This window comes from Bubalus bubalis, chromosome 3 (genome assembly GCF_019923935.1).
Source record: "Bubalus bubalis isolate 160015118507 breed Murrah chromosome 3, NDDB_SH_1, whole genome shotgun sequence".
Taxonomy (NCBI): Eukaryota; Metazoa; Chordata; class Mammalia; order Artiodactyla; family Bovidae; genus Bubalus; species Bubalus bubalis.
The window spans coordinates 123,511,783-123,538,654 of NC_059159.1; the positions used below are offsets into that span (position 1 = coordinate 123,511,783).

The 26,872-nt window shown below is 42.5% G+C and overlaps 2 protein-coding genes across 4 annotated transcripts in view; both read right to left on the bottom strand.

The window, feature by feature from the left end:
• FBXO10 (F-box protein 10) overlaps positions 1-8,203 on the bottom strand; it is a 42,583-nt gene extending 34,380 nt beyond the window's left edge. The window contains exons 1-2 of the mRNA XM_006063485.3: positions 8,158-8,203; positions 5,120-5,211 (exon numbers count right to left, since the gene is read on the bottom strand). The gene's annotated coding sequence lies outside the window, so the exon portion shown is untranslated. The remainder of the gene's footprint in view (positions 1-5,119; positions 5,212-8,157) is intronic.
• Positions 1-26,215, bottom strand: part of TOMM5 (translocase of outer mitochondrial membrane 5) — a 41,421-nt gene extending 15,206 nt beyond the window's left edge. Inside the window, exons 1-4 of one of the 3 annotated variants that reach the window (XR_006549994.1) lie at positions 26,001-26,215; positions 23,153-23,234; positions 8,158-8,516; positions 5,120-5,211 (exon numbers count right to left, since the gene is read on the bottom strand). Coding sequence is in view for 2 of the 3 variants with exons in the window: in XM_006063484.3 (XP_006063546.1) it covers positions 23,200-23,234; positions 26,001-26,121 (156 nt within the window). In the remaining variant the exon portion in view is untranslated. Of the gene's footprint in view, positions 1-5,119; positions 5,212-8,157; positions 8,517-17,817; positions 18,316-22,859; positions 23,235-26,000 lie in introns of those variants that run through there. The other 2 variants (XM_006063484.3, XM_044940047.1) reach the window with 2 other exon arrangements.
• Positions 26,216-26,872: the final 657 nt, after the last annotated feature.

Sequence of the window (26,872 nt, forward strand, 5' to 3'; positions counted from 1 at the left end):
TGAGGTTTCTTTTCAGAACAGCATCACTGAAAGAGCACTGGCAGCAACAGAAATCCACCCACGTAGGCACTGACCCTAAGTTCTGAGTGTCTATTCTAGTGAGTCTCTTGACTCCAAGAGCTAACAACAGAGAGCTTATCATTAGGGTTTATGTGGCATTTAAGGGAATGGATTTTTAAAGAAACACAAGAATAGAAACATAGTAGGTCTGGATCAATGGCAGCCCCAAGGCCCTCAGCAGCTGCAGTCTGGGTCTTCACTCATCACATGACTCAGCCACCCTCCAAGGATCTCCTCTATTCTCCTCTTGTTTGGAGTCTACATAACATTTCTCTCCTTCATGGCTTCTGCTTCCTCCTAAGATAGTTAGCCAGGGCTCCTCAAAGGCTTGACTCTACCTCATGGCTTCTCTATATATACCACTTCAGCCCTCAATTTCTGTAGCTAAGTGTCCTTCTGTATCCGCAGTTTAAATGTCTAAGAGAACACGCGTCTTCTTTTACACTGGGTCACATCACAGGTCCCCGGTGAGGCCAGCAATTGGCTGTTCTTGGGTCTGATGTCCATCTCTCGTTAAGTTTTGACCAGGGTGTAGGGGTAGAGCAAGATTTTATGGTAGAAACACAGCTGTCTGGGGCTGCCACTCCATGAACAGGAGTTATGGATGTAGAAGTTTCCCTTAGAAAGGGCTGTGGGAATGGCAAGCACCACGGCTGACATGTTGAAAACATCTATACATACTAGAGCCCCACGCGTCTCCTGCTGTCAATCACCGAGATGTCCTCAGCCAACAATGCCAAGGTGCCCTGAGTGAGTAAAGGAATTGTTTGACCAGCCTCCTCCTTCCCTGTCAGTGGGCTTATGAATAGGTGATGTCCTCCCACTTTTTCTTGTAAAGATTAACAGAGTTAATTCCAATTGCAACCTCTCTAACCCTCTTCTTTCTTTGTATCTGTCAGCCATTACTCAGTGCAGTCGGACTGTGGTAGCTGTAACTTTCGTCTGCCCAGCACACTTTCCCTCTTCACAATTTTTATTTACTGTTGGCTGTGCTGGGTCTTTGCTGCTGCACACGGGTGGTGTGGCGGGTCTTTGTGGGGTATGCGGGCTTCTCACTGTGGTGGCTTCTCCCGTTGCAGGGCACAGGCTCTGAGCGCACATGCTTCAGTAGTTGTGGTGCATGGGCTTAGTAGGCCCTCAGGATGTGGGATCTTCCTGGACCAGGGATCAAACCTGTGTCCCTTCCACAGGCAGGTGGATTCTTAACCACTGGACTACCAGGGAAGTCTGCACCTTCCCTCTTTTGGCTTTTTTAGAAGAACTCCACTCCCACTTCATTTAGTCCTGAGTCTAGGGGCTGTCATGCAAAGTGCTTCAGCCCTTCATCACAGAGGATGGATCCCCGGCCCAAAGTAGATGATCAGAATAAACCATCCCCCCTTGCCAGGCATGGGGACAACTCAGACAACTCCATCTGAGGAACAAAGCCAAACTAAGACACACAAGGTTAAGTGACTATGAGAGATAGAGAAACACCCTAAGAATATTTTGGCCCCTGGATCCAGCTATGCCGTTTTATAAGCCAATAGAGTTTCTTTTAAAGTTAAGAGTACCTAAGGTGGTTATTTGCAACCAAGAGAGTCCTGACAGGTATACACAGAGTTTTCTTAAGGAAATTCTTTACACTCTCACTTTTTTTCCTCCCTTATCTCACTTGTTCCATCTCCCGGTCCTTAAATGACTCTAATCAAAGCTGACACACTGTATTATAACAAGTTTACCATTAAGCGGCAAAGGAAAAGACAGTTCAAGTGGCCTAAGGTTTTGTATCATCCAAAAGAAGAGTAGAGGTATTTATCATTTCCATAATTTATCAACTTTGGTTAAATTAAAATTTCAAGGGTAACCATTAAAAGAAGAGCAAGAAGAGCATAATGTCCGTTTGAAACTAGAAGAAGGGGGTAAAAGCAGTGATTAAAAACAACCTCCCCAACAGGAAAAAGAGAGCTAAAATAAAGGGAGAACTAGCAGGACAAATGCGCTGAAACATAAAATATGACGACAAACTTAAACCTCAATACATCCATGGTTGTATTAAATGAATACGGACTAAATGTTCCAGCTAAGAGACAGACTATAAAAAACCAAACCCCAACTAGATGCTATTTATAACAGACATTCTTAAAACACACAGAAACAGAAAGGGTGAAACAAAAAGGATAGGAAAAGATATACCTTGCATAAACTAACCAAAAAAGATGGTATGGCTATACTGGTATCAGATAAAATAGAGTTAAGGCTAAAAAAAATAAGGTTAGTACACCAAGAAGTAGAACAACTTCATATTTGTATGCATTTGATACTTGGGCTCAAAGATATAAAAGCAATACATTAAAAGGTAAAATAGACAATGGCATTATCATAGTTGTATATTTTAACACACTTCTCTATAATAGCTAAGATAAGCAAAAAAAATCAGTAAGGATCAAGAATTTAAAATAATTAATAAACTTGATCTAATGGCATTACACAGAACTATTACAGAGAATCCAATAATTAAAGAATACAAATTATTTTCAAGCACACATATAACACTTATAAAAACTCAAATCAGAGCCATAACAGAAATTTCAACAAATTTAAAAGATTAAGATTATACAGAACAAGCTCACTGACTACAATCAATTAATAAAAGATAACTAGAAAATACTCATATCCTTGGAAATGAAGAAAACATTTCTAAGATACCTATGAGTCAAAAGGGTAATCACACTGGATACTAGAAAGTGTTAATGAATGAATAAAATACTACATATCAAAACTCATGAACTCTGACTAAACAGTATTTGGAGAAAAATGCTTAACTTTAAATGTAAAGAATAAAAATAAAAAGTATAGAATTTAATGAACTAAGCATCCATTTCAAAAAGTTAGAGGAAAAAATAAAAAAATATACAAGGAAAGTAAAATTCTTTTTAAAAAAGCAGAATTTAATGAAATAGAAAATCCAACCATGGAGAAAACCAATGAAGACAAAAGTTGGTTCTTCAAAAGAAACCTCTACTGAAGCTCAAGAAGAAAAAAGAGAAGGCATAAAAATGAAATCAGATGGAAAGATGATATTGCTACAGATGTTGCAGACATGAAAAGGGAAAGGAAATATTACAAACTTTATATAAATAAATTTGAAACTTTAAAAGGGACACATTCCTGAAAAATATTACTCAAAAACTTAAGAAGAAATTGAAAAACTTGTCCTAGAAGCATTAAAAACATTGAACCTGTGGTTAAAAATAACATAATAAAATAAACTTCCAGATCCAGGTCACTCTGTCACAGAGTTCTTTCTTACATTCAAGGGACAAAGGAGGGAAACCAACACGGATGGTGGAAGCAGGAGTTGATGGGCATGATTTGATCTTTGGACCAGTGGTAGTGGCAGGGTTTGTAGCTTGTCCCACTCACCTTATACTTGTGAGTTTCCCCAGAAACTGTGACTAACCAGAATCCTGGAGAGGTTGTCCCCAGATGGAGTGAAGTTGACGTAGAAGGGAAAGGTTTGACTATAGGGAATACCACTGGTGCCCCACCCAGATCCTCTTTACTGCCTAGCACACCTAACCCCCAGACAGAAGTGTCAGCTGCTAACAACACACTGATGTCTCTTCTCCAGAAAACTGCCACCTCACCTAGTTATCCTTCTCTTCCTCTCCTCCCTCCATCCTGCTTCCCTCATTCTCCTTTTCCTGACCACTTCTTCCAATGCATCATTTGAGTGTTAATCCCCACTAAGGTCCTGCTTCAACAGAACAGGGTCTAAGATAAACAGCTAGGAGGACGAAAAGAGTCACAGGGCAGGAGAAGGTACTTTTAAAACATATAACTGACAAGGAACCACTACCCAAAATTTATACAGAACTCAGATAAATCAATAAGAAAAGCTGAAAAATAGGCAAAAGACTGAATAGGCAGCAAACAACAGATGCCATCTGATTAACCAATAAAAAAGTGCTCATCAGTAGTAACCAAGGAAAGAAAATTAAAACCACAGAGATATCAATAAAAACCACCTACAAGAAGAGTTTAAAATTTTTAAATTGACAATACCAAGTCACTGCAAGGATGTGAAAAAACAGGAACTGTTACATATTGCTGGTAGCAAAGTAAATTGCGACAATCACGTGGAAAACCGTTTGGCACTATCTAGCAAAGAAATTCTACTTCAACATATAACCTAAAGAAACTTGTTCACAGGACTTTCCTGGCTATCCAGTGGCTGGGACTCTCTGCTTTCACTACACGGCACACGGGTTTGATCCCTGATTGGGGAACTATGATGCCACACGCTACGCAGCCTGGTCAAAAAATTTTAAATAAAATAAAATGGTTAAATGGTGAATTTAAAAAATAAATACATAAAAAATTAAGAAACTCATTCACATACACAATAGAAAATGTCTAAGGATGTTCATGGCGGCACTGTTCTTTGCATTTAGAAACTATATCATAAGATACTTGTAAACACAAGGATGAATAACACTACTGTGCCATATTCATATCATGAAACACTGCTAGCGATGAAAATAAGTGCAGTCACCACATGGATTCAGCTCACAAACAAGCTGAGCAAAAGAAGCAAACACAAAAAGCACACAATATGATTCTACACGTATAAAGTTAGAAACCTAGCAAAAAAGTAACTGTATCGCTGAGAATGCAAACATAGGTGACAAAACTACAAAGAAAAGCAAAGAAGCGATTATCACAAAAGTCAAGATAGTTTCTTCCAAGGAGGCGGTTTTGATTTGGAAGGGGGTGCTATGGACTACTGGCAATGTACTATTTCTTGACATAGGCAGTAGTTACATGTGTATTTTCCTTAGAACTGTGAAACGATACATTTATGGATTTTACCCACATGCATTCTTGTTGTATTTCTCTGTTTTTTTAGGCTGTGCCTGAGACATGCAGGATCTTAGTCCCCCGGCCAGGGATTGAACCCGTGCCCCCTGCAGTGGAAGCATGGAGTCTTGACCACTGGATGTCCTGTGTCACATACGTTTAAAAGTTTAAAACAAAGACAATAAAATAAACATATTGATTACCGTTTGACTCTTACCTATGAAAAGTGAGGTGAGTTGGCACCCAAAGTCCTGGTGGAGCTATCTGGTTGAAGGTTGGCATTCCTGAGTATTCTTGGTAGGCAAAATCCTGGAGAGGAGTAAAAGCGATTTGCCAAAAAGCCATGGGTTAGGGTTAGGACGAGAAAGGATTCAGCTCCCAAATCCTGAGAAAAGCCTTGAAAATACATAACTCTACTGCGTGGTCTGAGGTGACCCCAACCAAGGCTGCCTCTATGTGCTTCCCAAATAGGGGAGACTGGGGGAACCAGCTTAGTCTCAAGCTCCACATATGCCCTTTGGGAGAATGGCTAAGCACAGTGGCATAAATTTAAAAAGCTCCAACCTTGGAATCCAAGCATGGGATCAACTGGCAGGGCCGTGGTCCAATAAGGGCACTGAGCAGCAGTGGACACACTTCCTTAAATGGTGCAGGACAGCAGTTCAATAGTAACATGATACAGCTGTGTCAGAAACAATGTGGGTAGACTGCTCAGACTACTGTTCTCTCCCTTCTGGAGAGTAAGACTGACTTCTTTGGACTGTCTGAGCCCCCAGGGGGCTTGGAAGTGGGAGACTTCGTAATTCTCACTAATGCGGGCATTAAGAGACTTGGGAGATTATTTGGAAAAATAAAGAAATATAGGGCTGCTTGGAACCCAACTGGTTTTGAAATGAGATGTATGGTTAAACATCCAAAATGAAAAGACAAAATATTAACCAAATGAGTCTGCTTATCTACCTTTATGAACATATTAGCATGTGTACAGGTAGGAACTAATACATCCCTAGGCTAAAAGAAAGACTAACGAGGGAAATAAGGAAACATTTCAAAGCAAGCCCATAATAGGTGACTTAAGAGAAGATTCATTCATTAAGGTAAACTGAAAGGACAAAATGCTTCTTGTACTATTATTATTATGTGCCTGACACACGCAGAAGGAACTGGTTTCTTTTACATCTTCCTTGAAAAGCATCTCAGTATCTTCTTGGTTTCCCAGGACACCATCTTTACCACCTCTTAAAGCTCTCACTTGCTCCCAATCTACATCTTTATCAGAGCCCCACTGATTTGCCCCTTCGGATTATCCCTCTAAAGATTCTGAGATACCTAAACCAGGGTCTATATGTGTTGTTGTTCTGGGTTTTTTTTTCCGTTTCTACTTATTACCACTCCCCTTGGCCCTGCCACTGATGGATGCTTGTTAAAGGAAAGAAGGAAAGAGGCTGGGAGGGAGCAAAGGATATTATGGCTGCACTGCAACTGAAAAAAACAGAGAACCACCATCAGAAAACAAACTGCAGGGAACTGGGGACTACCTGACCACGTATTACTTAACAGCTACTTGTGTTATCATAAAAATACAATTCATCTGATAACCATGGAAACCAAAAAGGCACCGAGGTGAGGGTGGCCCTTTTCAGAAATCTAAAAACAATAAGAGGGCTGCCTGAAACCAGAAAAAGAAATCCAAGCACTGTACGCCTGAGGAAATCCTTTACTAAAAGGCCTGACAAAGCAGCGCTTTCTCCAGTCTCTAAAATCTCACCAGGCTTCAACAAGGGCGCTGGGACTGCTGGGGCTGATCATGAAACTATTCAGGCCTCTGTGTGCATCCGTCCTTTGGGGCCAGCTGCTATGAGGAAGGCTCACTGGGACCTATTGTTATTTTAAAATGTACTAAGAACTGGCAGAGGAATACATATGTGTGTGTTTCTTCTCCAGATCCTATTAGGTACACAAGCACCCAGTAAGTGCTCCATATATACTTGTTGAATAAATGACGAAGTCAGGTTAAAATTCAGGGAAAGTACAGCATCTGGTAAACAGTGTGTGTTCTTTCCACCACCCAGTGCCAACATCCTGTCGGGTTCTGAGAAAATCAAAGTCCTGTCCTCAGTTCTGGGTCCAGTTTCTCCATTTGCCCAAGGAGACAACTGGAGTAGATGGTTTCCCAGGCATCTTCCAGCTCTGACAGTCAATCACTGTATTGTGCTTTTTTTGGTGGCAGCACACGCCTGGCACTTCTCTTTCCCCTCAGAGGGAATCTGATACCCATCTGCTCCAATACATTAATGTTCCCATCCTGACTGACTCACTTGGTAGAAACAACAGGTTCACATGCCAACTGTAAATGAGAAGGCAAAGGGGGCCCAGACAGAAATGGGGAAGAACTCCACTTGGCCCCGTTCTTAGGAAATCAGTACAGTACTCTTTTTAGGAATAAATATACAGAAACGGAAGTGTGATGATTCTAAACATCCCTCACCTGAATGACTCTCTAGCTTACTAATACCTGTACTAATAGCAAATTATTGAGCATTTCTGTGCCCGACACGGTGCTAAGCCCTATTACACTTAATCCTCACAACAATCTCATGAGCTAATTACTGTTGTTATCTTCTTCTAACAGATAGGGTTCTATCCTGCTCGAGGTTGCACAGTAAGTGGCAGAGCTAGGATATGAATCCAGGTGTAACTGACACCCTGAGTTCTGGCTCTTCAGATGGCTTTTCCACCTGTTCTTCATTGTGGTCCTGTGAGCGAGGCAGGGCAGGAGTGATCACCTTTACTTTAAAGATGGAGAAACCAGTCTCGGGACAGGCTTTGCGATTTGCACAAAACACATAAGACATAAAAGGTGCCTGGCCTCAAACACTCGCTCCTGCGTTCCGAGATGAGGGTTCTTCCCATCTTCCTCTTCGACTTCATTAACAGACTCGCACAACCTCCAGGCTGAAGGCAACCGCAGAGATCCACCTTCCTGGCCCCGTTTCACAAGAGGGGAAACCAAGGCACAGATGTTCTCCGGAGCAGCTGAGCCTCCAGGTGCCAGCAGAGCGCGGGGCCGCGGGCGGCCTGAGGGCAGCCCTCCCGCTGCAGCCGGGGCCAGGTGCTCAGACTCCTCGGCCGGCAGCCTCGCGAAGCGCCCGAGGTCCCCGGGAGGCAGCCCCAGGGCGCCCGAGCCCCCTCCCCCGGGCCGCCCCCCGCTCCGGGGCCAGGGCATCCCGGGGTCTCGGGCTGTCTCCCCCTTACCTCGCCGGGAGCTGTCCGGGGCGCTAGCCCACAGCACGGCGGGCCTCGGGCGCCGGGGCCGCAGCCACCTGCGCGAGGACTGCGGCGCGGGGCCAGGGGCGGGCAAGCCTCGAGCCCCGCCTAGGGGCGGTATTTGCAGCGCTGGTGCGGGGCGGCAGCCGTCACGTGACGCGCGGGGAGGGGATGCCGGGAGCGGCGGGCGCGCGGCCGGGCTGGGCTTCCGGACCACCGCGGCGGAAAGGAACCCGGAGTCTCCTCAGGGAGGGTAGGGAGAGGGAGACGTGAACGGGGCGGATGAGGCTTCAGACGCTACGAAGTTGCTCGCGGAAGGACGATTAAGGCTGGTACTGCATGGCCCCCTGGAGCAGAAATAGAATCGGTGGGTGGAAATTGCAGGCAGGCGACTGGGGTCACTATGAAGAAGATTCTTCCAGTCACCAGTTATCTATCGGTGTAATAGGCTGTTCTAGGAGGTAATGAGCAACTTTGTAGGTGTGCACAGAGGGGCTGGTTCATTCATTCAACGAACTGACCGCTGGCTATGGCCCAAACAATATGCTGGGAGTATATATTAAATAATTTTATGTATACACACTACCTGTCACATACTTGTTGCTGCTGCTGCTGTTATTATGGGCACAGACGTGAACAAAGCTGATGTGGCTTCTGTCCTCCTTAAGTTAATTTCTGAGTGAAGAAGGTAGACATTAATCAGATAGCATTTAAATAATTTGTAGTGGGTGCATGGGAAGAACCCAGATTTAAAACTAGGGGGCAAGGAAGGGTGGTCAGGAGTTAGCCAGACAGAAGAGAGGCCTGTAAAGCCTGTATGAAAGCTCTTGGGTGGGGTGGGGCAGAGAAGAGAAGATTGCTCTTTGGGTAAATGGAAGATGTCCAGTTTGTCTGAAGCTTATTGTGTTGACAGAGAACAGTGTAAGTGAAATTAAAGCCAGGTAGGGATCAGATCATGCAACATTTAGTAAGGCACAATAAGGATTTAAAAATTTTATGTAAAAGGAAGGGAAAGAAGGGGTGAAGGATATGGGTGATTTGAAACCCCCCTCCCTTTTTTAGTATGATAGGAGTCGTGGGGAAGATCCCTTGAAAAAGGAAATGGTAACCCACTCCCATTTTCTTGCCTGGAAAATTATGTGGACATAGGAGCCTGGCAGGCTACAGTCCATGGGTTCACAAAGAGTCAGACCAAACCTTAATAAAAAAAAAAAAAGAAGAAGAAGTATGCCAGCTACTATGTGGAGAATAGACAAAATAAGAGTGGAAGCATGGAGATTGGTTAAAACTTGGACTGGAGTGATGGTAGTGAAGATGGAAGTAGATTCAAGGAACTTTATTGAGGTAGTCAGCCTCAAGGCTTGATAGGGGAAACTAGGGGGATTCCCCAGTCTTTTAGCTTAACGTGATTGGATCCATGAAAATGCTATTTTGTGAACTATTATCAGTGTCAGTTCAGTCGCTCAGTCGTTTCCGACTCTTTGCGACCCCATGAACTGTAGCACGCCAGGCCTCCCTGTCCATCACCAACTCCTGGAGTTCACTTAGACTCATGTCCATCGAGTCAGTGATGCCATCCAGCCATCTCATCCTCTGTCGTCCCCTTCTCCTCCTGCCCCCAATCCCTCCCAGCATCAGGGTCTTTTCAAATGAGTCAGCTCTTTGCATCAGGTGGCCAAAGTATTGGAGTTTCAGCTTCAACATCAGTCCTACCAATGAATATTCAGGACTGATCTCCTTTAGGATGGACTGGTTGGATCTCCTTGCAGTCCAAGGGACTCTCAAGGATCTTCTCCAACACCACAGTTCAAAAGCATCAATTCTTTGGTGCTCAGCTTTCTTTATAGTCCAACTCATACATCCATATATGACTACTGGAAAAACCATAGCCTTGACTAGACAGACCTTTGTTGGTAAAGTAATGTCTCTGCTTTTTAATATGCTATCTAGGTTGGTCATAACTTTCCTTCCAAGGAGTAAGCGTCTTTTAATTTCATGGCTGCAGTCACCATCTGCAGTGATTTTGGAGCCCCCAAAAATAAAGTCAGCCACTGTTTCTACTATTTCCCCATCTATTTGCCATGAAGTGATGGGACCAGATGCCATGATCTTAGTTTTCTGAATCTTGAGCTTTAAGCCAACTTTTTCACTCTCCTCTTTCACTTTCATCAAGAGGCTCTTTAGTTCTTCTTCACTTTCTGCCATAAGGGTGGTGTCATCTGCATATCTGAGGTTATTGATATTTCTCCCCGCAATCTTGATTCCAACCTGTGTTTCCTCCAGCCCAGCGTTTCTCATGATGTACTCTGCATATAAGTTAAATAAGCAGGGTGACAATATACAGCCTTGACGTACTCCTTTTCCTATTTGGAACCAGTCTGTTGTTCCATGTCCAGTTCAAACTGTTGCTTCCTGACCTGCATACAGGTTTCTCAAGAGGCAGCTCAAGTGGTCTGGTATTCCCATCTCTTGAAGAATTTTCCACAGTTTATTGTGATCCACACAGTCAAAGGCTTTGGCATAGTCAATAAAGCAGAAATAGATGTTTTTCTGGAACTCTTTAGCTTTTTCGATGATCCAGAGGATGTTGGCAATTTGATCTCTGTTTCCTCTGCCTTTTCTAAAACCAGCTTGAACATCTGGAAGTTCATGGTTCACGTACTGCTGAAGCCTGGCTTGGAGAATTTTGAGCATTATAGCGTGTGAGATGAGTGCAATTGTGCAGTAGTTTGAGCATTCTTTGGCATTTCCTTTCTTTGGGATCGGAATGAAAACTGACCTTTTGCAGTCCTGTGCCCACTGCTGAGTTTTCCAAATTTGCTGGCATATTGAGTGCAGCACTTTCACAGCATCATCTTTCAGGATTTGAAATAGCTCAACTGGAATTCCATCACCTCCACTTGCTTTATTTGTAGTGATGCTTCCTAAGACCCACTTGATTTCACATTCCAGGATCCAGGAACTATTATAAGGGGAACATATTTGGTGGGGGCGTTGGGGGGATGGGTGTCAAGAACTCAATATTGGACTTGTTAAATTTTAAATGCCTGTGTGTCAGCCAAATGGAGATCAAAAGATATTTTGATACAGACCTCTGGATTTTGGAAGAAAATGTCAACTACAGAAATCTAACCTCAAAGACCTACAGGACCTTCTGGAACTAACACTAAAAAAGATGCCCTTTTCAACATAGGGGACTGGAATGCCAAAGCAGAAAGTCAAGAGATACCTGGAATAACAGGTAGATTTAGCCTTGGAGTACAAAATGAGGCATGGAAAAGGCTAATAGAGTTTTGCCAAGAGAATGCACTGGTCATAGCAAACACCCTCTTCCAACAACACAAGAGACAACTCTACACATGGACATCACCAGATGGTCAATATCAAAATCAGATTGATTATATTCCTTGCAGCCAAAAATGGAGAAGCTCTTTACAGTCAGCAAAAACAAGACCAGGAGCTGCCTGTGGCTCAGATCATGAACTCCGTATTGCCAAATTCAGACTTAAATTGAAGAAAGTAGGGAAAACCAGTAGACCATTCAGGTATGATCTAAATCAAATCCCTTATGATTATATAATGGAAGTGACAAATAGATTCAAGGTTTTAGATCTGATAGAGTGCCCGAAGAACTATGGATGGAGGTTTGTAACATTGTACAGGAGGCTGTGGTCAAAACCATCCCCAAGAAAAAAAAATGCAAAAAGGCAAAATGGTTGTCTGAGGAGGCCTTACAAATAGCTGAGAAAAGAAAAAAAAAAAAAGGCAGAGGAGAAAAGGAAAGATATATCCATCTGAATGCAGAATTCCAAAAATAGCAAGGAGAGATAAGAAAGCCTTCCTCAGTGATCAGTGCAAAGAAACAGAGGAAAACAAATGGGAAAGACTAGAGATCTCTTCAAGAAAATTAGAGATTCCCAAGAGAACATTTCATGCAAAACTGGGCACAATAAAGGACAGAAATGATATGATTCTAACAAAAGCAGGAGATATTAAGAAGAGGTGGCAAGAATACACAGAAGAACTATACAAAAAGATCTTCATGACCCAGATAACCACGATGGTGAGATCACTCACCTAGAGCCAGACAGTCTGGAGTGTGAGGTTAAGTGGGCTTTAGGAAGCATGACTACAACCAAAGCTAGTGGAGGTGAGGGAATTCCAGTTGATCTATTTCAAATCCTAAAAGATGATGCTGTGAAAGTGCTGCACTCAGTATGCCAGCAAATTTGGAAAACTCAGCAGTGGGCACAGGATTGCAAAAGGTCAGTTTTCATTCCAATTCTAAAGAAAGGCAATGCCAGAGAATGTTCAAACTACTGTACAATTGCACTCATCTCACACTCTAGCAAAGTAATGCTCAAAATTCTCCAAGGCAGGCTTCAACAGTCATGAACCAACAACTTCCAGATGTTCAAGCTGGATTTAGAAAAGGCAAAGGAACCAGAGATCAAATTGCCAAGATCTGGATCATGGAAAAAGCAAGAGAATTCCAGAAAAACATCTATTTCTGCTTCATTGACTATGCCAAAGCCTTCGTATCACAACAAACTGTGGAAATTTCTTCAAGAGATGGGAATACCAGACCACGTGACCTGCCTCCTGAGAAATCTGTATGCAGGTCAGGAAGCAAGAGTTAGAAACGGACATGGAACAATGGACTGGCTCCAAATTGGGAAAGGAGTACGTCAAGACTGTATATTGTCACCTGCTTATTTAACTTATATGCAGAGTACATTATGCAAAATGCAGGGCTGGATGAAGCACAAGCTGGAATCAAGATGCCAGGAGAAATATCAATACCACCCTAATGGCAGAAAGCAAAGATGAACTTCATCACCTCTTGATGAAGGTGAAAAAGGAGAGTGAAAAAACTGGCTTAAAACTCAAAATTCAAGAAACTTAAGATCATGACATCCGGTTCCATAACTTCATGGCAAATAGATGGAGAAACAATGGAAACAGTGACAGACTTTTATTTTGGGGGCTCCAAAATCACTGCAGATCGTGACCACAGCCATGAAATTAAGAGGCTTGCTCCTTGGAAGAAAAGCTATGACCAACCTAGACAGCATGTTAAAGAGCAGATATGTTACTTTGCCAACAAAGGTCCATGTAGTCAAAGCTATGGTTTTTCCAGTAATCATGTATGGATGTGAGAGTTGGACCATAAAGAAAGCTGAGCGCCATAGAATTGATGGTTTTGGGCTGTGGTGTTGGAGAACTCTTGAGAGTCTGTTGGACTGCAAGGAGATCCAACCAGTCCATCCTAAAGGATATCAGTCCTGAATATTCACTGGCAGGACTCATGCTGAAGCTCCAATACTTTGGCCACCTGATGCTTAGAACAGTCATTGGAAAAGACCCTGATGCTGGGAAAGATTGAAGACATGCGGAAAAGGGGACGACAGAGGATGAGATGGCTGGATGGCATCACCAACTCGATGGACATGAGTTTGAGCAAGGTCTGGGAGTTGGTGATGGACAGGGAAACTGGGGATGCTACAGTCCATGGGGTCACAAAGAGTTGGACACAACTGAGCAACTGATCTGAACTGAATCTAAGAATGCTGTGAAAAACAAATCATTGCAGCATACTGAGGTTTGAAATAGCTGACTTCAGTGATCCCACTGACATATCTCAGTCCTTAGTTCTATACAATGTATTCTCTAAAAATATATTCCATCTATTAATACCATATGATGAATTGTTATTATTACAGATTCTGGGTGAGGCCTGAGTTACCATGCAGCTTTTCTTTTATAAATGGAAAGAAAAACACAAAAACACACGCACCCTAAGCCTAAGGCCAACAATTTATTTTAAGCAAAGTCAAAGTTGTACACACTAGCTAGATACAAATAGCAGACCACTCTGACTTAGGTCAGATCAGAACAGGGGAAGTTCAGACTACATCACACTACAATGGGCGTGATGATTTATCTCATTATCTTTGGGCAAAGCTATAACATGTTTAATCCTTTGAAGGATGTCCCATTGTATGAAACTGGCAGTCTTGACGTCTGTCAAAAAGCAATCAAAAGCCCGAGTTTCTGGATTTGTGCCAGCCAACATTATTGTTTTGGCGTTTCTATGAAACAAGCCTTTCAAAGGAGTGTAACAGCTTTCTACAAGAGCATGCTGTCTCTCTCATTGGTACAAACATAACTTGCCACATGGAAATTTTGTTTTTAAGTATGTGCTTAAATACAAGAACATCATTTGTAAACTGCATCTTTCTGCCCTCACCTCATCTATGCCTGCCTCTATCCCACCACTAGATGTGCATTGATTTTTCTCCTACATTAGAAAGGACCTGCGCATCTTTGCATTCTGGCACATAGTTGGTATTTATTGTAAAATGAGTAAGTACACCTACATCATCTCCTTAACCATGTGAACGTAATTTCCCTTGTGGTATAGAAAAGTGAGGCTCAGAGTGATTTGTCCAGGGTCAATATAGTAGACATCTGCCATTCCTTTTTGGCTGTCCAGTATCTGAATTCATGCCTACATTTGGGAATTCCCCATCCTATGAACTTGCTGGCAATCAGAGCATGCCTTTCACTACAGAAGCTGAAATTGATTTTTTCTTTACTTTTCCACGTGACCCTGATGCTATAAATTAAATATTCCTTGGACTTGGAATCAGAGATACAACAAAGTTGTATCTTGGAGTAATTCTTTATGGCAACCATAGCAAATGCAGCAAGATGTTTTCTGAGCAATACTGGCTGCCATGATAGTCCAGGGACCTGTGGCTTGGTAGTAAGTGGTGGCATCTGCTGCTGCTAAGTCACTTCAGTCATGTCTGACTCTGCGACCCCATAGACGGCAGCCCACCAGGCTCCCCCGTCCCTGGGATTCTCTGGGCAAGAACACTGGTGTGGGTTGCCATTTCCTTCTCCAATGCATGAAAGTGAAAAGTGAGAGTGAAGTCGCTCAGTCGTGTCCGACTCTGTGTGACCCCATGGACTGCAGCCCACCAGGCTCCTCCGTCCATGGGATTTTCCAGGCAAGAGTACTGGAGTGGGGTGCCATTGCCTTCTCCAAAGTGGTGGCATCTAATCCTCAGCAAAGGTGGTGTCCTCACTGCACCAGTTGCGTGGAGTGACAAAGGGGGATGTTCCAGTTGCCTAGTCTCCAGGCCTCCTGGTGATGCTACCTATAATCCTTTATAATGAATTACTTTTCTCCTTACATCTACCAAAACTGGATTTTAGTGTTTGCAAGTTAAAAAATCTGACTCATAGAGTCACGTAATAGCAGAGCTGAGGACTTTGAACTGATTCTGGTGTTCCTTCTTAACATAAACCTGTACTCTTCAACAGCCCACATTTTCTACATTACATTTTGACGTCTCTGAATCACCCTTTATTCACCAAATTTATCTTTTAATGTCAGGGGATTGTTGAATATTTCAGTCGCACAGTGAGGCAGCTGCCAAGGAACAGTTTCAAATGTAGCAGCATCACTGTACAGTTGTTCATGTAATATTAAAATTTCTTTGTATTCTTATCCTTTATAGGCCTAAGCAGAAAATGAAAATACTACGTATGTGACTGAGAAACGGGTGAAAATTATCAGAAGTGCTTAGAGCAGATCTTTAGGTTTAGCAGAATGCTTATTGGACTAAAGTCAGCTGTGTATTTCTGAAGACAATTTAAGAACCTTTTATATAACTGAAAATATTTCATAAGGTACTGTGTTTAAGAGTGTAAGTGATTGTGTAATGTGTTTACATCTCAGCAACAAGTCGATTCAACTTTTAGATGTACACTTTGTATGTTTTTGTGAACTTGCACAAAAGCAGGCAAATGGTACCACCTCCACTCCAGTACTCTTGCCTGGAAAATCCCATGGACGGAGGAGCCTGGTGGGCTGCAGTCCATGGGGTTGCTAAGAGTCGGACACGACTGAGTGACTTCCCTTTCACTTTTCCCTTTCATGCATTGGAGAAGGAAATGGCAACCCACTCCAGTGTTCTTGCCTGGAGAATCCCAGGGGTGGGGAAGCCTGGTGGGCTTCCGTCTATGGGGTCGCACAGAGTCGGACATGACTGAAGCGACTTAGCAGCAGCAGCAAGCATAGCTGTAATACTGAGTGCACGCAAGTAGCAACTGTTCACATCTCCTGGGTGACGTCTGTAATAGAGTAGGGAAGAATCTTGGTGCTTTATTTATAATTTATTATTGTAGCCTTTAAAAAATAGGTTACTGAGACTTTCTTGTGTTGTGTAACTTGGAATTGCAGTATATATACTAGCCAGCAGATGTCAGGATGGGATCTCTTTCTTAAAACTCAAGTATGACAACACAATAAACAACAGGAGTTCCTAAAAGAATCAACGGTCTTCTTGCTCTTCAGTGCTCAATACACTTCAGTCACACTTCACAGTCTTCCTTAACACATATACTTTAGCATTTTTTCGACCCCTCCTCCCCCCAGCACTTTTATGTGGACAGTTCCTATTCATCCAGATCAGTCACTTCCACGGGGAACCCTCCCTGCTTCTTCCCCATCCCAGGAGGCCAGGGCTCCTTTATTCCATGTTCTTACAGCCACGTTAGTTCACTCTCATAGCAGTTTACATAATGACTTAATTATTGATGAATTTAGGTAATATCCAACTCCCCTATTTTGTAAGCCTCTTATGGATTGGTACAATGACTGAAATCTTCTCTTCTGTATCCCTCACCTACCACAATGCCTGGTCCTCTGTAGTCACTAAATAAAATAAGTATCTGTGAATGTGAACACCTCCACCAAGGAGACTGGGAATATTTTTGGAGGCCTAGACAACAGGTAGTGTCTGAAAGCCACTGGTTGCTTTAAAAAATAGATTTCCTAAGCTCCATCCATAGCAGCTCTGATTCAGTAGGTCTTTGTTTAAAAGCTTCTTGTGTGGTTTGCAGCCTGCTTTGGAAAAGCCCTCTGCGTGTGGTGCCCGACACTGCCAGTGTTCTTTTCCCTATTATACTTGAACCTCTCCTTTGGCAAGAGGCATCTGTGTATGAAAACTGTCCCTAGTATGCATTCTTTGATTCCCAAGTACCTGACACCTAGCCTAGCATCCACTGACTCTTAAAATTTTATGTGAAAAAAAATGTTACCCATAAACATGAAGACATATTTATCATAAGAGTTCTTTTCCTACCAAGAAATGAGTACTACAAATATGCTATTTTACTATCTTATTTACATATGGAATTGGAAGGAAGGAAATAAGTGATAATCTGAGTCTACAGTATCTAGCACCATTTCTGGCATCCCCCCTGCTCCCCCCTCCACCCCGTTCTTCTTCTGCTATTCACTGTAAACTCAAGAAAGGTGAAATTACTAACAGTGGTCTCAGTTTGATATGCTTAAGAAAACAGGCTGAAAAAAATTTTAAGTGCTTTCTGTCAGATCAGGAATAAATAAGCACCTTGCAACTTAGGGAACAATAAAGTAAAAAATACAAATTCTTTTTATGGTGATGAACTTCTAAGCAGTAGAAGGCTTGCTAACAACAGTGAGGGTTTGGTTAGAGGAAAAAGTAGATGTTAAATTAAATGCCCTTCTCTTCAGCTTCTTTAACAGCATCATTGTTTCACTAAGCTAACAACAGTATTTTACTAAGAATGATTTTCTCAAGATTTAATAGGTTTAAGGTTTAACTTACACTTTTATTTTTATGTTCAGTAAAGAATCCATGTCTTACACTTGTGACCAATGAAAACAATGGTTATTACAAAAATTGAGTGAAATTCTATAATTGATGTGAAGGTTCAATAGAAAGCTTGTTAAATTTTATTCAGAAGTATACCGAAAATATATAGATGTTGAATTTTACTAATGATGGTAAGATAAGCAGTTCATTAGATCATTTCCTGGTTCTAATTTTCATCTAGCACATTTCTAAACTTTTTTTTTTTGCAATATCTTTATTATTTCAAGTAATTTATATATTGTTTTTCTTCTATCAGCTGAGATAATCAGAGACAATACAATTTGAATTTGGGGAAGACGAGCATCACATACGTTCCCACTGCTGTATCACACCCAGCAGGAGTCTTCATTATGTTTCCACACTGTCCCATAAAAAGTAGTCTTCAGTCTCTTGGTATCACAAACATATGTGCACTTAGCTACTTTCTTCCCTCCTAAATAAACATATAAATTGGGGGAGAGTAAGTTATAGTAGGTCAGCTGTGGTCCTTGTCAGATGACTATATATACCTTAGCTGTGAAACCAACAAGCTGACCTAATGGAAACAGTTCAAAAGGTCACGTTAGTGATACACATCCTCTTTGGAAAACAAACTAAAGGATTCTGTTTTTCAGAATAGGGACTTTTCTCTCCACTGAAAGGAAAGGAAAGGTATTTTGGGCCAAAAGATCAGATAGGAAAACCAAGAGTCAGTGCAGAATCTCTACCATAAATAAAGAGGACTGAGGAGTGAAGCCTGGGACACCAGTGTCAGAGGTTAGAGATGAAGAGCCAGCAAAAGAATCTGAGGAAGGGTGGGTGAGTGGAACAGAAAAGGCAGATAAGAGGAAAATCAAGCAGGCCTGGTAAGGTGGTTAAAATAGCAAGGAAGTGTGTTGAATGCTGCTGAAAGGGCAAGACAGGTTAGTTAACCTTGACAAGAGCGGTTTCAAAAGATTGGTGGGGATGCAAACCTAACTGGAATGGGTTCGGGAGATAACAGGAGGAAGGAATGAAAATAGAAACAGCCTTCTTGAAGCATTTAACTGAGAGCAGAGAAATGGGATGGAAGACGGAGAGGGGTGAGGTTTCAAGAGCATTATGGTGGATGCTGTGCTGAACCACCCAGATTTCAACTTTGGATGAAGGAACTCAATCCGCCAGCAGCTATGAGGGTTGGCTACAGATACCACACAGCTGCATCCCCCTCAGGAGATGCCTTCAGCTGAAGGAAGCTGCCTGCATACAGTACACCAGCCCAGCAGCCCCTGTGCAGTGGCTAGGCAATGCAAGGGCAGAAAGGCCCTGCCCTCTGGCCTTGCACAGGACTTCTCTGAAGGGCCATCAGCATCAGATACCTGTGGGACTGACTGAAGCTGGTTTTTCAACCAGGGCGACTATTCTGGCTTGCCCAGGACTGAAGTTTCCGTGCTAAACTGGGATAGTCCTGCATGGTCGATCACCCTATTTGCAGCTGCACCACAGTTCAACTTCTCCTCCTGCCCAAACTTGTTTCACTTGCTCTCGGAAATGCTTCCCCTTCCCCCCAAGAACTCCCCCTAAAACCTCCTGTACAAAATCTCAGCATCTCCAGGGGAAGAAACTTGCAACAGGGCTTTTTTTTAGTCAGAGGAAATCACAGCCCTTTTGAATCCTATAGGGAATGATCCAGTAAAAGAAAAGGGAGGGAGACTTGATGGGTCACGATTGTTGGGTAACTGATGCAGGTGGGATTGAGGAGTTTGGCCTTAAATAGGAGAGGGCTTTCCTAACGGAATCTTCCTGACCTAGGTATCAAACCTGTGTATCCTGCATCTCTCCCTGGAGAAACCCATGGACAGAGGAGCCTGATGGGCTACAGTCCATGGGGTCGCAAAGAGTTGGACGCCATTCAGCGACTAACACTTTGACTTTCCTAATGGGAGGTAGGGTACAGCTACTGGTGGGTGGGTCATCACGGGATAAGTTTATGGGAGTTTTCCTCTGGATGCTGCTATTTTCTCGGGAAAAGAAGAAGCAACACTGTCACCTGAGCTTGAAGATAAGGGGAGATCCTAGAGGTCTGAGAAGGTGTGACATGTCTATCTAGTGGATTAGAATGAACTAAGGAAATGCAGTGGTTCTACAGGACCCAGTTGAGGTTCAACAGTCATTATTTTCCAGGTAGAACCTGTCAGGGTGTTTCTTTCCAGACACTTCAGCTGCAGAGAGTAGGATTTAACCAGGATGGGGTTTTGCCAGAAAAGTACAATGACACTAGAGGGAGGGAAGAGATTTGAAGGTGTATGCAAGAATGATTACAACACTGGCTAGTGGAGTGAGTTGAGGCATGAAGGTGGTGAAGCACAGAGACGAGGTGGCAGGATAAACATTATGAGAGGGTCTAGTGGGGCTGAGCTATTTGTACTGGAGGAAAGAAATCAAATCTAAATCTGGGCTATGGCTGTGGGGTTGAGTGATTAAGGAAGGCTGGGGTCTGAAAATGACTTGCCAGAGAAAGCAGATCTTGGCAGGGGGAAACTTTCAACTTTTCCCCACCAAATCTAAACCTTTATTAAAGTAGCAGGCAGAATGCCCCATCCCCAAATCACTATTGTCCTAACCTTCAAACCTGTTAATATGTATCTCGTATGGCAAGAGGGGGTTTGGAGATGTGATTAAGGATTCAAGGAAGATTCCCTAATTTGTAGTTTAAGCAGCTATGTTGATGGAGCCATTTACTGAATTTAAGCAAAAAATTTTAAAGTGAAAAGTAATGGGTCCAGTTTTGGACCTGCCAAGCTGAAAATACCTGAGATGGAGATGCTAGATGGGCAGATGGATAGCCAAACATGGCCAACATTTCAATTTGAAATAAACATCGGGACTTTCTTCTAGATAGATGGTAATTAAAGCCATAGTCACAGCTGAGGAAGTTTATAAAGAAAAGATAATCCAGGACCAGAAAGTACTTCAAGCCTGATCAGTGAATAATAAAATTCTGCCAAAGACGATGGAACAGATAAGGGATTTACCCTAGATCTGAAGAGGATGAGGCCACAATAACAGGAAATGAGGAAGGAGTGGTATAAACGTATTGGTTTACTGCTGCTGCTCTAATAAATTATTCAAACTTACAACAACACAAATTACCTTACAGTTGTGAAGGTCAGAAGTTTGAAACAGGTCTTGAGGGGTTAAAGTCAAGGTGTCTGCAGACCTGTGGCCCTTCCGGAGGTTCTGGGGGAAAATCTGTGCCCCACCCTTCCCAGCTTCTGGAACACAGAGGCAGCCCACATTCCTTGGCATGTGGCCTTATCATTCCAACCTCTGCTTCTGTTGTAACATCTTCTCTGACTCCGCTTTCTTTCTCCCTCTTCTAAAACCCATGTGATTACACTGGGTCCACCCAGATAATCTAAGATACTCCCTGCACCTCCAGAGTCTTCCCTGAATTCATTCTTTCCCCTACACTACATTCCTCCGAATCAACATGTACTGGTCTGCTCATTCCATCCTCTTTGACCTTCCCTTCTATGCCCCACATTGCATCTAGGTTTAAGCAAGCAATTTTGAACTCCTCTTGATCAATATGATTTGAACACCTTAATCAATTCCTACCTGGCTCCCCCTTCTCTATCCTTTCCCCATAAGATAAATGTAATTATTCCTTCAAATCTGAACCAGCAGCAAGGTGAGGTCCTTCAGGTATCCATTTGTGTGGCATCCTTTGATGAATTATAGACCCCAAAATGGCAGTCCCATTATTGTCCATTCCCAGCTTCTAGCACAAGAGCATGGCATATAATAGAAACTGTAACTGATAAATGAGTTATTAATCTCTGGGACTTTTGTCCATGGAATTCTCCAGGCAAGAATACTAGAGTGGTTGCCATTCCCTTCTCCAGGGGATCTTTCTGACCCAGGCATCGAACCCAGGTCTCCCATGTTGCAGGCAGATTCTTTACCATCTGAGCCACCAGGGAAGCCCTTAAAAAGCCAGACCTTATGTTAAATCATCTTCCTTATAAATATTTGCAAGAGAACAAGCATCTCACTTTAAAATAATAAGACAGTTCTGTAATGTCGGAGGCTGTTTCACACTTTGCCAGATTCTGCCCTGTACTTTAGAGCAGGTGTCCCATAAGCCAAACTCAGTTTGCCGCAAATAAGCCCTTTTTCCAGGAAAGACTTAAGACATAACAGCACCCCTCATGACACTGAACACTGAGCAATTTAAATACATGGCGAAAAGTTTAGCTGATTTAGTGTGATAAGTTCAGAAAACTAAGCCTAGGAAAATCAAAAGGATATGCAGGAAAAGGCAACAACAAACAGTGTTTGGAGTCCTAATGAAATCAATCTAATGAAAATCACACTAATAAGTACACAGAAAGGAAGCAGAAATGAGAGACAGAGGTAAGGACAGGGAAGAGACATAATCCTCACATGCAGGAGAAGTCAGCAGGCAATGTCTAAAACAGAAAAATATAGTAACAACATAATCGTTATTTATAGACAGGAAGGTAAACTCAGTGTAATTCTTGAAAAAGAGGTGAATGTCATGGTGTCTGGGAGGAAAGTTATGGACTCTCCCCTTCTCCCAACAAACCTGGAGAACTGCCTGACTTTAAAAATACAGCATTTTCCCCTTTGGTGGTATTACATATTCTCAGCCTCAAGCAGTAAAACTGCCTTTCATAAAGACTGCTTAAGAATAGAAGCATGTTGTTAGCAAATTCTCCAGTCCCAAACAGGAAGAACTCAATGTGGTTTGTAATAGTCTCAATGTTACAGTAGTCTCACCAGTGATTGTTCGTTTGCAGCAAAAATGTGGGTTAAGAAAAATAAAAGCCCTATTTTTCTTATTAAAAATATAGACTAATAGTCCCATGCTTAAATGACATGTTTGTGTGCTGGCTTCCATAAAACATAACTAATGGAGAGGACTTCTTCAACAAATATACTCCAAACAAAAGTAAAAAAGTACACAGAAATGACTCACAAGACAGGGCCAGAGCAGACATAATTCCCTTATAATTCATACTTGCTAGAAAATGGAGTTTGACATCGTGATGTACAATTACACCAACATTCATTGAGGCTGATATCACAGGTATAAGGGAATACTATGACTGTAAAACGTCTCTTCATACTCGCCAAAGAGTTTTAGCTATAAGGTCAGTTACCAGCGCCAAAGTTGTTCTTAACAAGTAGAATTTTTATGTTCATTCATTCGAAGAGTCTCTTACATCTTTCTGGGCCTATTCATTTGCAGATAGGAGAAGAAACTGTAACCAGGTTCTTCATACCATGCATTCACACGTGACACCCACTCTTCATATGCTGTCCAAACTCTTCATATGCTGTCCAATTTCTTTAAGATAAAAGGAGCTGAAAGGAAAATAAACCCAGAATTTGTTTTCAGATCCAGATCATCACAAGTTACATTATGGAATTACAGGACTGGGAAATAAACTTTACAGTTCAACACATTTTTCAAACAAATGATGGCTAAGCCTTGGCCTGGGCACCCAGCAAAAGCGAATTGCTGTCTTTCAAGGGAGCCCATCCCACTGTCGTGCAGCTACAAGTATTATAAAGTTCACTCTTACACTGTATAAAATCTTTTCTTCACGTTCTCCTCTTAGGACATAAAGAAGAAATCTAATCCTCCTTCAAATGACAAGTTTTTACTTTGTCATGTAACTGTCAAAGGAACAAAACTCTGCAAGAAACAAGATGGCATTTCTCACTTAAAAAAAATGCATTTGAAAGGCAGAGAGTGGGGGAAAACACTGAAGTAGGGATCCAGAAAGCTAGACACATATTTTTGTTCCCCCACTGATTAATCATATATTATTTGTGTGCTTCAGTTCACATCTGATACAGTCCTATTTCAGTTATTATGAGCAGGGTGGTGTAGATAAAAATGTCTAGCAAACAAGGAAGTGTGTCACAGGGATCTAAAGAAGTGATATTATTGTCTTGTGTAATAGTGCTGTGGCCAAAATAAGCATGGGAAAAGAGGCTCAGCATCATTAATCATTAGAGAAATGCAAAACAAAACTACAGTGAGATATTCATTAAAACTACTTCACACCCATGAGGATGGCAACTGTCAAAAAACTTGGCAAGGATGCGGAAAAATGGTACTCTTGTACCCTGTTGCTGAGAGTGTAAAAATGGTATTGCTGCTATGGAATACAGTATAGTGGTTCTTAAAATAAAAAAAGAGATAGGGGGTTGCTGCCAGCAGCTCGGAGGAGCAGGGAATGGGGAATTACTGTTTAACAGCTATAGAGTTCAGTTTTACGAAAGAAAAAGTGTTCTGGAGATGGTGGTGATGATGACACAATATTACTAATGTATTTAATACATTAAATACTTAAAAAAAAAAACCCTAATTCTTATCAGAAAAAAAAGTAACAGTCATCAAAAGAATGGATAATCTGTGGTATATCCATACAATGGAATGTTATTTGGCAATAAAAAGGAAATACTGATACATGCTACAATATGGACAAACCTCGAAAACATTATGCCAGAAATGGTCACATACTGTACAGTTCCATTTATAAAAAATATCTGGGATAGGGAAACCTCTAAAGACAAAAAGCCCCTTAGTGGTTGCCAGGGGCTAGGGAAGGGGAAAAATGGGAGAATGACAGCTAATGGGCACGGTGTTTCTTTCAGAAGGAAGGAGAATGTTTTACAATAGATTGTGGTGATGGCTGCACAGCTCTTGACTATACAAAGAACCAATGAACGGTATACTTTAAATGGGTTAAGTGAATAACATGCAAATTAGATCTCAATTTAAAAAGTCGTAAGCATCAGTATTCTGTTTTGTTTTTAAACTGATTCGTCTCAAATACAAAGGTCATTGAAAAGCAGCAAATGTTTCACAGGCAACTAAGTCAACCAAAAAAAAGGAAAGAGGAGGAAATTAGTCAAGTTGAGAGTTGCAAGCTGTTGAAGGAGCAAGATGACTTGGTAGTTTCCGTTTTCCAAGGACTCCCTCTCCTGGGGAAGCAGAGTAACACCACAGACGGTGAAGGACAGAGTAAGAGAGACCGACCTCAAGAACTCGGGCCTTAGGCCCAACATGAGCCTTACACAAGATGACCGTGGTATGGCCGCCATTTATCTGAATCACCTCTGCCTCTATCCAGACCTATCAACAATATAGAACAAGGAACAGTGAAAAGGTATACTGAACTGGAAATCTAGCAACAGGAGCAATTCACTTCTGAGATTCCTATCAGTAAAACTAGAGCACTGATCTATAAAACTGTATCTAGCTCCAGTACTGTGTGCCTAAAATTCTACTACTTGGCCAAAGTCCCCTCTGAAAATGGAGTTTATCTGCAAAGAGGATATACAGACACTTAGGCCAAGATCAGGCAATGCAAATAGTTTCTACCAACCGTAAAAATCAAATAAACACTCAGGCATTACCATTAACCCTATCCATCCTTTCTTCTTCTTTAAAAAAAAAAAAAAGTAACTACCTATTTCACCCTCTTTACAAATAAAAGGAACAAAATCTTCTGGATTTCAGAGGTTAGCACTAATGGAAGGAAACTTGGCAGTCAGTTAAGAACTCTGGATTCTAGGTCAAGATCATTCACTGAATCGCTGAATGACCTTGAGCCAACTATTGCTCCATTCTAGATACCAGTTTTTCTGTTTGCAAAACGAGGGGGTTGCTCCTGGGGATAAAGTTAGTTTTGTTTAGTTGCCAAGTCGCATCCGACTCTTTGCGACCCCATATACTTTAGCTCTCTGTCCATGCGATTTCCCAGGCAAGAATACTGGAATGGGTTCCCATTTCCTTCTCCAGGGGATCTTCCCGACCCCAGGGATAGCACCCGCAAACCTTAGAGGCTCTTTCAACTCAATCGTCCTTAAGGAGGGGCTGAGTGATTAACCTCGTGGTCCGGATCGCCGCGTGCACTCGGTACCCCCACCCTGACCCGCCAATCCTAAGCCTTGCCCGCCTGCGCCGGTCGCCCTCAACGTGCATAGCTCTTGCTCCTCGCAATTGCTTAGCTCTTGCTCCAAGGCCCCTACAAGGCCGGTGGGACCAGAGCTGGGTGGGCAGGTGGCGGCGAGCTCCCTGCGAGTCTCGCGGCCACAGCCTGGGAGAGTACTTACTGACTCGCAACAGGGCCACATAGATGAGGAAGTTCCGTATGGAGGAGATCACATCCTCGCGCATCTTCCGTTTCATCTCCTCCGGGTCCAGCTTCGGCGCAAGGCCCTCGATCCGGAACATTTCAGCTCTCGCTAACGGCTTCCAGCTGCCACCCTCTCGGATCTTCTCCGCACACTCCCAGCGCCCGGAATTCGGCCCAACCCCATTTCCTGTTCCCGCCCCTCATTTTTACGCGTGACGACGAGAGCCTGCGAAGGACAAACTTCCTCCTTAAATTGAACTGTTCTGAAGGAAGGCGGCCTGAAGAGGGTGCTCGCAGTCTTAGCGACGCAGGACTCGTGTTCTTCCAGGCCTTTTGTTTAACAACCTCTGTCCTGAACCGGGTGCGCGTAGCTGAAGGGAGCCCGTCAGAGGGGGAGGTGTGCATAGGTACCATCATAAATAATAATAGTTAACACTTACGGAATACTCAGTACACTGCTACCCCATGAATTCGATGTTATAATCTTCATTTCCTAGATGAGAAGACTGAAGCACAGAGATCTTTAAAACAACAGCTTGCCCAAATATGTTTTAAAATACCTCGAAACGGGGGAAGTGTTGGGAAAGAGAGATGAAAGGATATTAGCAAAATACTGAAAATTACTTAAGCTGGTGATAGTGTATCACTTTAGTTAGTCCTGGTCTTCTGTTTTGAGTATTTTTGAACTTTTTCATGATAAAAGATAAAGATGATGAAACTTGCTCAAGATTACACAACTGATAAGTTGCTGAGCAGGGTTTTATACCTAGTTAGACTGGGAGAAGGCAATGGCACCCCACTCCAGTACTCTTGCCTGGAAAATCCCATGGACGGAGGAGCCTGGTAGGC